General features: G+C 39.8%; 1 protein-coding gene across 8 annotated transcripts in view; it reads right to left on the reverse strand.

The window, feature by feature from the left end:
- ARMC8 (armadillo repeat containing 8) overlaps window positions 1-12,352 on the reverse strand; it is a 105,369-nt gene that overhangs the window by 27,788 nt on the left and 65,229 nt on the right. For all 8 annotated transcript variants that reach the window (XM_069473186.1, XM_069473184.1, XM_069473187.1 and 5 more), the window contains 3 exons: window positions 5,185-5,267; window positions 4,790-4,871; window positions 193-279 (listed from right to left, as the gene is read on the reverse strand). In XM_069473186.1, coding sequence (XP_069329287.1) covers window positions 193-279; window positions 4,790-4,871; window positions 5,185-5,267 — 252 coding nt within the window. The remainder of the gene's footprint in view (window positions 1-192; window positions 280-4,789; window positions 4,872-5,184; window positions 5,268-12,352) is intronic.

The raw sequence follows: 12,352 nt of genomic DNA on the forward strand, positions 1-12,352 counted from the left end.
TGCTAGGTAGAATAAAAAGAATGGAAAATAACCATATTTAAAATGAATGATTTATCCCCCCAAGCAAGTTAAACAATTCAGAAGTATTTTTTAAACTCAATCCACAAATTTCAATGTCAACTACTCTAAAAAGTATTTGACTAAGCTCTAGATGGACTGGGCAAAGTCTAGGAAGAGAAAATCAATACTAACCTCTTTGCTTGGAGAAAATTCAAGAAGAAGATTACATAGCATGGAAGATGCTACCACTAGGATTTCATCTGGTGCATTCTGTAAAACCTACGGAATTAAAATGGAGATACGATTAATGATTTGAAATCATGAAAATGAGATCATAAAATTACTAAATAAAAACAAAAATAATTATCTTTCAACCTGATTTCTCATATTGGAGAGATAGTTAGGAAAGATCCACTTGATACCGTTATCAGCCTTTACCTAGTGGTATAATTATGACTGACAAAGGCCTTCATATCTATCTTGCTTAGAGAAGTTGCAGCCTCACTGGAGATTGCTGAAGAGGAGGCAGATATAAGTCAGGGAAAGGGTACTCTATATGAAAAGCGTGAAGACCATGGGACTGCTTTGGGGCAAGCTAGCTCATTCTACTCCATCAAATCAGGTCACTTATGAATCTACAGAATTGCCCTAGACCTTGACCAGGAGGATTGGTGGATCAAGCTACTACTCCACAGGCAAGGCAATGTAGAAGACTGGTTCTCAGGACTGGAATCACACAGACCTGGCTCCAACCCTGACTCCTCCACTAACTGGATGTGTGAACCTGAGCACATTTCTTAATCTCTCTAAGCCTGCATTTCCTTCCTCATTTATAAACTGAGAAAAACAACACCTCCTTGATGGAACTAACTAGGATTAAAAGTGACATGGTGAATAATAAGGGAAGCACCATAGCAGTGAAATGAAAAGCAAAGATTGCTTGGATGCAAGTTTCAGCTCAAAAACTAAAGAGGTAAATGAATTCCTCAGCTATAAAATGGGGAAAACAGCACTAGCTCCATAGGATTGTAGTGAGAATTAATATACGGAAAAGATTTTAGAATAGTAACTGGCACATAGTAATAGCTATATAAGTAAGGTTTTAAAATAGGTTATTTACAGCCATAAACTGCTATTGTTATCAGGCACAGTATCAGACACATAACAGGTATACAGTAAATGAATTGCCATGGACTTTTGCTGAACTCAGAAGACAACACAGCATGATGATATATGTTAGTTGCTATTAGCTATTATCAGAACCTGTCATTTCTAGATTGTAAGAGATAAGGCTTCAAAAACACCATTACTTATATGCCATAACCATTTCGACTAAATCTTCTGCATTCAGGATCGGATCAGACTCAGGCTTATGATCCTGAAAGGAGTCCTAGGAGCTTTAGTTATGCAAACTGGAAATGGCTAATCAGAAAAAATTCCAGAGAGTTATATCCCCTTTCCTCAGCTAAACCAAGTCTAAAGTTCCCAAGTTAAGAATAAGCAAGAATTATAAAGTAGAAGCAGCTCTCCTAAAACACTTAACTTTCCTGTGAATTGTTAGCTGATAAAGATCAAATCTCACATATTGGCATGTTGATCCATGTCTGCCACCACCATCTCCTGTTTGCCCTTCCCTTGCCTTGCCCTTCCTACATCTTTTAGGTACATCTCTACCCAAGCTTTAAATTACCCCAGCCCTTCCAGTTAGAAGTTATTCTAACCTCTTCTGAGCTCCCACTGCCACTGTCTGTGACCTCTCTTAGATCCTTATGACTGTTACCTATTGAAATGCTTTATGTAGTTATGCCAAGCTTCCCTTTTATTAATAAAGATTCTTGAAGAAATAATCTGTATATCTATGGAATTTATACTGACCTGTAACAACCCAATGACACTGCACAAAATGGGTGCTCAATAAATGTTTATAGTAGAAATAATCATTTTCCAAAATTATACTACTTAGAATCATTGGCTGAAATAAGTGAGTGCCTACCAAGTCTTCAAAAAGTTGTTTTGGTTGATATGATTCATTTTTTAAAATATTTATTGTTTTATAGAGATTAATTTGTTTTTATCAAGTTTTATTTTCAAATTAGATAATATGTAATGATAAACTAAAACAGAAGAGATGGTATGAACTTTTTAAAAGCATTTATCAGTGTAATGTAAGATGTAACATGTGAAATTCAGAAGTTGACAGCTAACACTGACCAAATAGAATTTCACCAAAATAGGCACACACAAAAAAAATCATAAATAAAAATTTTAATTAAAATCAAATGCTGGCCAGGCGCGGTGGCTCACACCTGTAATCCTAGCATTCTGGGAGGCCGAGGCGGGTGGATCACTCGAGGTCAGGAGTTTGATACCAGCCTAAGCAAGAGCGAGACCCCAACTCTACTAAAAATAGAAAAGAAATTAGTGGCCCAACTAAAAATATATAGAAAAAATTAGCCAGGCATGGTGGCGCATGCCTGTAGTCCCAGCTACTCGGGAGGCTGAGGCAGAAGGATTGCTTGAGCCCAGGAGTTTGAGTTTGCTGTGAGCTAGGCTGACGCCACGGCACTCTAGCCCGGGCAACAGAGGGAGACTCTGTCAAAAGAAAAAAAAAAAAAAAAAAATATATATATATATGTATATATATATATATATATATATATCAAATGCCTATTCTCCTGCAGTTTGCTAACCAACAGTTCTTTAACAGAAAAGCAAAAGGGGGAAAAACATCAATAGATACACAAACAGCCTCTGAACTAGGAACCAAAAAGTATGTGAAATAAGTTATCAGTTTACTTCCAAGCTTTTACTACTATACTTCAACTATCTAACAACATCGTAGTTTGAGAGTAATTTACCCACATGTACCCAAGTACACAAAACCCTTCCAGATTGCTCACCAGAACTTTTCCCAGGGAGAACTATAGAGAAACCACATGTTATTCCACTTCTGATTTGTACGACAGAGGGGTACCGAGCTGAACAATAAGAGAAAATGGCTCTGGATGCAGAGAGAGTTTGGGAAGCAGGAGAGCACTTAAACAAAATTTTGAAAGGATAATCAATAAATCAAGATCAAGTTGCTATGGAAAAGGTGCAATCTAAGAACAAGAAAGAGTGTGAACAGTAAAAGAAAACCCACTTAACTGAAGAGATCCTTAAAAAATCCAGACATGCCAAATCTGGCCCCCATGGTTTTGGATAAGGGATTGTGGACCTGAAATGGACTTTTGTTGGTGGGAGCTGTCCCAGTCCATAAGCTACTGTCTTCTAAGTGTGGAAAGGCACGGATACTGTAGTTTTTGGAGAGTGAAGTAAATAACCATTCTGAGATTTAGGGCTCTTAATGAGGTTCAGGAAGCAAAATCATATCAGGGAATGAGGAATATTCAAAAAAGCTGACATATATCCAACAGGGTGAAAAAAGGCGAAACTCAGGAAGTGTGCCAATGCATGGGAATGGGTCAAGTTAAATGTCACACGCTGCTTAGGTAGGCCCACTGGAAAGGAGAAATTGAAACTTATACTGTCTTAACAAGCCTCACAAGGCCATATCACGACATTCTTTTAGGCTAGAAACCTTTTGGTGTACCCCTGACAGCTCCTGAATAGTGAATCATATACCCAAGCCCATCATTCTTTTCACTGAAGTATCTATCTCCAGGGTTCACATTCTTTCCTAACTCACTCCTACTGTCTTATTTCAGGATTTCAACACACAAATCACATGCTCTGCCATGAAATGAACTTCCCCATGAGATGAACCACTCAGCATGTCAATTCCCAGGGCCTATGGTACTGCTGGTCCTTACCTGTCCACTGGTAAGTCTCACTGTATCTCATACCTCTAATATGGTCATAAAAGTATCACTGCTATTCCCTACACACATAATACATAAAGTATCTTCTCATGCTATTTCTCTCCCTGAAAAATCTTCCTGTCCTATTTTCCTTTTGCCTTTAAAGCCCATTTTATGTTCTTCCTGCCTGAAGCCTCTCCTGACTATTTCTGCCATACTGATGCCCATGCTCTAACCTGAAGCTTTTAGCTGAGGGCAAGAGCTCTGTAGTAAAAATTTTGAGGTAGCTCACTGTGCCTGAAGGCTTTGCTTAGCACACAGTAGGTACTCAAAAACAAAATAAAACAACAAAAACCTAAATAAACAAAAACTCTGTTGACTAACTGCAAGGTATATAATCCCTTAAGGAAAAAAAAAAGATAGATCCAAGACCAAGTTGACCTGTGGTTTTGTAATATATCAGGGGGATAACATTATTAGTAGCAACCTTATACATACTCTAAGTCTTAATTCAGATTAATTTGCCCTGAACCTTTTTTTGGGGAGTTGGGGGGCACTCAAGAGAAGGCTTAACACCAAAAATGTTATGCTAAAAAATATTGAGGGATTGCCAAAAGACTAAGGACAAAATGTCGTATTTGTAAATCTGACCAATTCTTTCCTTTTTATAACTAAAAATTACAAAGACAACTCTGGATATAAGGTTAAAGTGTAATATTGAACACATAGAGAGATCAGATGAGTAACTAAAAGTCTTAGTTAATAAAAGAAAATCAGACCTGCAATTCCCTTTCACACATGAGATGCTGACCTCAGAGACATAGTCTATGGATTTCTAGATGCTTAGAACATCAGATTTGAGGAGATTAATGTTCAAAATGCTCTACACAAAATTTAGACACACTCCTCAACCCAGGTAGTGCTGTCAGCTAGCTCAGCTTACTAAACTCTGTGGGTATGGCTGTTACTTGCTGACCCTTCCTTCTTACCTTCATTAAAGGTTTCCACACAGCGTGATCCTGGAAACTGGTTCGAAGCTGCTGCACAGATCTGGATAAACTGTGCAAACATCTATAAAGAATGATCAAAATTAGCTTCTCAAGAAGCCAAAATTTTCACTTTTCAAACAAACTGCTTGGCATTTCACAATTACTAATGTACAATTCAAGTATATCTACAGACATTGTTAAGTCAATTACATCAGACCACTTCTTGGGGTTTGGAGGCCAGGCTCTCTGTTAGATAATGTTACACACTGTATGAATACTCCTGAACATATTTCCGAGTAACATTTGGATTCTGTGCTTACTCGGTGAAGGACCGGAAAGGAAACAGGTTAAACACACGGCAAAGGACTTTTATTCAGACCATTTAAAGCTCATACCTGACGGCAGCTAACCGCACCTTGACACTAGACTCAGACAAGCCAGTCACAATTCGGTCCATCATATTTTCAGTCTCAATGATCTGGAGAAAAAGGTTAATGCTGCATAAATAACAACATGAAGGTGACAAATTTCACTGCTTGTAAATGCAAGTATGTTAACGACCATTAAAAGTTTAATGTTGTTTTGGCAAGAGTTTTTACCTCTTGAACAATCATCTGCGGTAGGGGCAGACAGCTCATCGGAAAGGCAGGCCTAGCCCACTAAGGACCCGCCAGGCTGAATGACAGGTATAAGGGGCAGGTTATGTTTCTTTATTTTAAAAGACATTTAAAATAAAAATTAAATGGCATTAAGTATTACAAAGGTGTTGAATAAACAATCATGAGAAAAAGTAAAAGAAATAAATGAACAAACACTCATCGGACAGGTTCCTGCCACAGTGAAATTCTAAAGAAATCATAGTTCACACAGCCCTCATCAAATGAATTCTGTGGGTTTCTGACAGAGCCACCCTGTGGCTACTTTCTTACCAAGCAATTAAAACTAAGTTAAATATTTAGAAAACCCTTGCCATCTTTCACTATAGAACCAAGTCTTGCTACATGTAAGCACTATGATCATGAAGCTTTATTGTTGTAACTTAAAAATAAGATGGCCTGTAATGTCCTTTCATTAAGCAATGTCCAGATATGAAATAAACAGTGTGAAGGAAATTAAGTTTGACTTGTATGGGCCTATGGAAAAATAGCCTTTTCATGTTGGAATAAAGTGGTAATGGAATCATAACACAAATGTTAAGAAAAACAACTAATATTTGGTGAGTTCTTCTATGTGCCAGGCATTGTGCTAAGCATTTTATGTTATCTCATTTAACCGTCACTCTTTTGTAGGCAGTATTCTAGATAACACAGAGCTTTCCTGGAATCACAGAGCTGAGACTAGACCCCAGGCATCAGATTCCAGAGTCCACCTGCTTAGCCATACTTGTAATACAGCTCTGGTTAAAATAGTAGTCTTGTATTCATCAGGTAGTTCCCAGTATGGGCAACTCATTAATGGGAGTCATTATTCTCACCAGGGAGAACACCTGGACCAATGGATCTTAATGCTAGCGTCACAGAAAAATGAACTGGCAGCTTTTTAAAAAAAATCCTTATGTCTAGGCCATACAGCAAACCAATTAAATTAGGTTCTCCAGGGTGGGGCCCAGGCACCCATACTTTTTAAAGAAGTTCCTCAGGTGAGGCCAGTGTGAAGCCAAGGTTGAAGATCACTGACCTAGAGTAAAATGAGAGGTTTCGGAAGGCTGACCTCAGAACATGGAGGGTAAGAAATCTCAGGATGTTCTAGCCAAACAGGAAAAGAGAAGATATAGTTGAAATTAACAGTGGCCAGAGAGAAGAATATCAACTATTAAGAACAGGGAACTACACTTTTGCTGTGGGTTAAGAACAGTAATTTTTATACAGTGTTTTACAGTTTCCAAAGTGGCCAAAGAAGATTTATATATTGACTGACCTACTCCAGACTCCAGACCAAACCTAATCCTCCTTACTTTTACACACACCCACTTTCTGCCCTCATTGTCACCTCTATCCCCGAAACTCTTCCCTTTCTCAGTCTACCTACTCTTTTTACCCCTCCTATACCTTTTGCCCTGAAGGATGTCCTGCTCAGACTCTCTACTTAGTAGACAGATGCCCTTTTCTCACTATCCTCCCACCACTTAACTATTCCTGCTCCAAATTACAAGCTGCTGATGTTGGAGTAGAAAAACCACCAAATCTGGCTGACTACTCTCTCAGTGTAAGCCACCCCTCCTCAGTGGGACCCTCAATGCTGGTCCACCAGCCTGGTCCACCTGCAGAAGATGCCCATATTCCTCATGGTGGTTACCTCCTACTTCAAATTCTTTCTACCTTCCTCATGCTTTCCACCCCTCTGAGCTCCTCTCATCTTTGTAGGGACCTTGCTTGCTTTTTGGGATTTAAGTTGTCAACTTCCCATTTCTTACTGCAGTGTCTCCATAATTTCACCATTTTCTTCACTCTTGTTATGCTGAGGTTGGGTACTTCAAGCCCAAAGTTCTTCTACCTTCATCCCCAAACTACCTCCCCATACCTTTCTTGCAGGTATACTCTGCTCCACCCCACTGGATCCTTCCCCTCAACCTGCCCCACCTCCCACCCATTTAAAAGATATGAGTGCCCAAACTTTAACCTCTTAAAACTATAGTCCTCTCTTCCCTTCCCATCCTTAAATGGGCATGTGTCGATTGAAGGCTCTGTCCATACTTTACTCTACACATAAACAATGCTGTGACTTCAAAACTAGCTTGGTATGGGTAATTTCCTAATCTAAAATTCTGTCCTAGTGTTTTTTCCTGACCTCCAGCTCCATATTTCTGACTGCCTAATAAACATAATCTTATTAGGAAGTTCAATGGAACTTCCAACTGATTATGTCCCACACTATATTTATCCCTCCCCCCAACCCCTAGCCAAAGCCCTGGCCAAACCCCCTTATACTCTATGTTTTTCTGTCTTTCTCTGTTAATGATGTTACCATTTTCCCAGCCACCAGACACTAAATCTGCACTAATTCTGACTCCAATTCTTCCTCCCTTAACAACAAAAACACAAGCAATTTCCTTTGTACTATATCTTACATTCATCCCATCACCATTCCCACTCCATTAAACTAGTTGGGACCTTATCACTATTTCCTTGGGGGTAATAGTAATGTGTTTTCCAAGTTACCTAACCTTTTGTGCTACAGCAAAGACTGGCTGGCTGATGGGTTGCTTCAGTCAAGCACTAGTCACTGGTTTTGATAAACAAACAAGGCCAAATCAAGACCTTCAGCATGGGAAGGAAACTAAAACCTGGGGCAAAAGTCTCAGGCACTGGAGGGCTAGAAGCTGATGCCTGAAAGCTCCTGCTTTTGACTTAGGAATGAGGGGTGATAACTTGGGAGAAACAGTTGCCTGGACTGGATATAGAAACATTATCAGAGAACAAGGTGATGGTGGTGGTGGTAGGGGTATGGATGGACAGAACACATGATTACTCTCCAAGAAGAACTGAGAAATACTATTAACGCTGGCTCTAGGTGCTTGCTCTGGTCATGGGTAAGACTTGGAAGAGGATTCTGGATAATGTTTCCTAGCCACATTCAACCGAAGATGTAAATCTACCAAAGGACAGGATCAGTGTACCAATCATGTAGGCATTTAATAAAGTCTATCTCAGTATAGCCATAGGTCACAAATCCCTGAAATTGCTTACCACCATGAAAAATCCTAATTCTATACAAGAGATGGGACAGAAGATTTTACAAGCTTATTGTGGGCTGAAGTCTTGACTGTGGCCCTTCCCATAGTTGGTAAGGCTGACATCTAAGAACCTTGAGAGAGAAAATAAGATGGTGATCAGAAATAAAACGAGTGGATAGCCAACCTAGTTGGTGAAGCAGAGGAATGGAATATTATGGAGTACAGTTGCTGTATAATCTTGAGCAACTCACTTTACCTCTCTGGGCCTTCAGTAAAATGAGGGGGTATAGCAATGATTATTTTACCTCTCGTCCTTTGCAATCAGCAGGTGAACAAAGATCACATTAGTCTGTCTGGGCAAAACTATCCACGTTGTTCAGAAGCAATGCGGGGAGCAAGGTAGGTGAGAAGAGACTGGAGATGGCTCATATCCAGTTAGACAGTATCAAAATCAGGAAGAAGGCAAGGAAGGGCAAAAAGGGCAAAACTCCTATTTGCATTCCCAGGTTTATGTATTTAGCAAATATCTGAGAGCCCACTGAGTACCACACATGGTTTTAAAACTTCAAGATACAATAGTGAGGGAGAGAAAGTCCTTGCTCCCACCAAATTCACAGTGTTGAATAAGTGAGTACAATTAACTTTTGGAGTGCTATGAAGCTTGATTCTATGGCAGCAAGAGCACCATAGAAATGACAGGGGCCAAGGGGCCAAGAAAGTGCAACAAGCATCTACAAAGGGAAGGTAGGAAAGACACCCATTCTCAAGAATGGGAGTTTAACTATCAATTGGGAAATGGTTATTAATGACCTCAGAGAACATCTAGGCTGAAGCTTGGGGATAGCTGAGAAATGTTAGTGCCCAATCACTAACATCAGAGTGTGGTTTTGTGTTTTTCTTTAAATTTTCTAGAGGTGTGTGGTGCCTAATACTGTATGGATGGAGTATAGTTATAAGGTGGCTGGTAAACCCTTCCCAAGAAGGCCACCTCAAGATATAAAACAATAGGACAATCTGGAGGTATCTTCCCTTCAGGCACAAGTTGACCCTTCTTAAATCATAGTCTATTAGAATGTCTATAGTAGGATGCCTGGATTTGTGATTGAACTTGTTACAGAGGGACTTCAATAACCCTGATAGGGTTCTAGAAAGCACAGTACTTGAGTCTCTGGTCTACCTTCTCCATTAAGGTATCAGTCTGGGAGTAAGAGGGTAAAAATAAAAGAATGTAAATCTAGGATTTCAATCAAAAAGGGTATCCTGAGAGGCCATGTAAATGAGCAACATGACCTAACCAAGGTTTTGCAGCCTTGAGGCATCTGTGCATGGATAAAAAGGGCATTATAGTGAACACACTGACCAAAATGAGAATAAAAATGTGATTACAAGACAGGGAAAGGTTTGGAATTGAGTTCTGAGAAAAAATTTTCATGTCAGCAGGGAAGGAGCTGGTAGTGGCTGCTGCCACGGCCCTTAACCAATATGAAGGTTTAACAGAGCACCAGATAGCTTTTCAGACATGCGGTTGGAAAGCCAAGAGTAATGACACATGTTCTCCATGGTGCCTTTTAATGACCCCAATACCGTGCTCCAAAGCCTTGATATGTTGGAGGGTGCCAAGTCCTGGCACCCTGCAAAGGCATCTTAGGTCCTTCCAGGATGTAAGAGCAATGCCAAGTGGAGCTGGAAGTTGTTCTGCCTCATGGTTGTTGTTGGAGATTCCTCAGCCATAGCTCAGCAAATATGCCCTGTGGCATAGCTGGTTGGATCTGCTAAAAAAGAAAAAGAGACAGTGCCCTCTGTTACACAGACACTGTGCCTGGCCAGAAGGGGTACTGGTGGTAGACTGAATCCTCAGAGTAGAAGAGGCCATCTCTTTCTCTGCTCTTCTAGGTGCATGGGCTGTAAATTTAACTATAGAATTAAGTCACATGAAAAATGCTGCATCCTAAACTGATCAAGTTTTATGTCAATGAAGCAGGTGTTGTGCATCTGCCTGCTGGAGTCTTTAGTCACGACTATATGCTTTTGTTAAGCTTTTTGTTTCTGGCATTGCAGCTCTTGCAGGAGTGTACAAGGATCTATGAGAACAAGATCTGAGCCCCCTGTCATTGGTACAAGATTCCTACGATCTCCAGGAGAGAGGGGCAGTCAGACTAGAGGATCGTGGGGAAAATGCAGAACCAAGATAATACTAAGGTGGTACTTTATGGTGTACATGGGAATGCTAACAATTTGAAGATGGGTCTCTGGTTACAAGGGAATTTCTCATCCCTCCATGAGCTCTAGAGCACCTAAAACTTAATTGTGGCCAGGAAATAAACCATCCTTTCCTCAGAGCATATGAAGAACTAGAAGAGTCAGAGAAATAATCTTGAAAAAAAAAACCCAGACCCAACTATTCTTGTTCCAGTATGTTCCAGGATAAAGCATTCTCTAGGTACCAGTAAAACTTCAGCTTGGACTTTGAACTATGCTCAAACCTGGTCAAGCAAAATATGGGGAAACTGAAACCAGATAGGTTCTTAGTGGTGTCAGTAAACTTCTCCGATAATTTAAATTGGGTGGGCTTGGGGACAAGTGAATGGATGGCAAAGTGGGCATTCTCTTAACATTAATCATTTATGCTAACGTGCACAAAAGCCAGGCCAATACAACTTAATTCCAAATGGGCATTTGTGAAAGGTTACAGAAAAAATTCTAATGGAATATGAGTAGCAACAAGACATAACTGGCCAGAAACAGTTAAAACGTGGAATTGATCTTTGAAAGTCAGAAGAGGCAGCCATATAAAATCTAAGCAGATAAGGTATCAAATCCAGAAAGTCTAGCTAAAGCAGGAGGAACTAAGCAGCCAAGCAGGGTGGTCAGGAAGAAAGAGTAGGTCTGGTAAGGTAAAAAGGATTATATAATACAGACTGGACTTGTTGGGTGTGGAAGGTAATGCTTTAGTCTCATAAGTGTAAACACAGATGAGTTCCAGGGCACACACTTTGATCTTTCCTAACAAGATCACTTATTTAAGGTCTAGCCCTTCACCTAACTTGTCTGTTTTTTCATGAGATGAGCACTATGAACACAAGATCTCATGTCAGCGCAGCCAAGAGACTGGTTTTAGAAATGGGGTAGAGGCTGGGGAGGAAAGAGAAGGGTTATGAGGTAACAAAGTAGACACTAGATTGAAATAAGCATGTATTAATACAACCAGTTTATCTCAGTAGACCGAGTAGAACCAACCAGGGTCTGGAGAGATCCATTCCCCCAAATGGAAAACCAATCTTTTCCTAGGTTCTAGGAAGTGACAATGTGATTTGATAAGATGATCACAGAATACTTAACTAAAGGACAAGATGCTATATATATCATGGAAATGTTTGAGCACCTAATATTTTTAATTCCCAAGTACATCCTTATACCATTTCTCCTTTATTAAAACAAAGCAAACAAACAAAACAAAAACTTCCAATTATATACGGTCTTCCATGAATCAAATAAGGGCAGCTGCAGTGCTTGCTCCTTAACAGCTTCAGCTGGGAAACCAATTCTCTTACTGCATTCTTCTGCATGGCGTTAATGGCAGCAGATACAACTGTCTGATAGAGCTAAACACATTTGTGCCTGTTTCAGTTTTGAGTTGAATAATGTTAAAATCGGGAGAGATCTTAGAAATAGTCTCATCTCAAGTCTATTAAGTTCAGAAAGATTAAGTCACTGGTCTAGGTTCTTTAGGCAAATCCAGGCAGAGCTGGGGCTCCCCTGGATTTTATTTCCAGTGTGAGGTCCTTTCTACTCACTGTGCTGTAAGGATGAAATTTCTGCTTGGCCTTAATAACTAAATTGAGGTCTGACTTTGAAAATGGGAAAAGAGGGGAAGAACTGTAAAAGATTAT

This window comes from Eulemur rufifrons, chromosome 7 (genome assembly GCF_041146395.1).
Source record: "Eulemur rufifrons isolate Redbay chromosome 7, OSU_ERuf_1, whole genome shotgun sequence".
In the NCBI taxonomy this organism is placed as follows: Eukaryota; Metazoa; Chordata; class Mammalia; order Primates; family Lemuridae; genus Eulemur; species Eulemur rufifrons.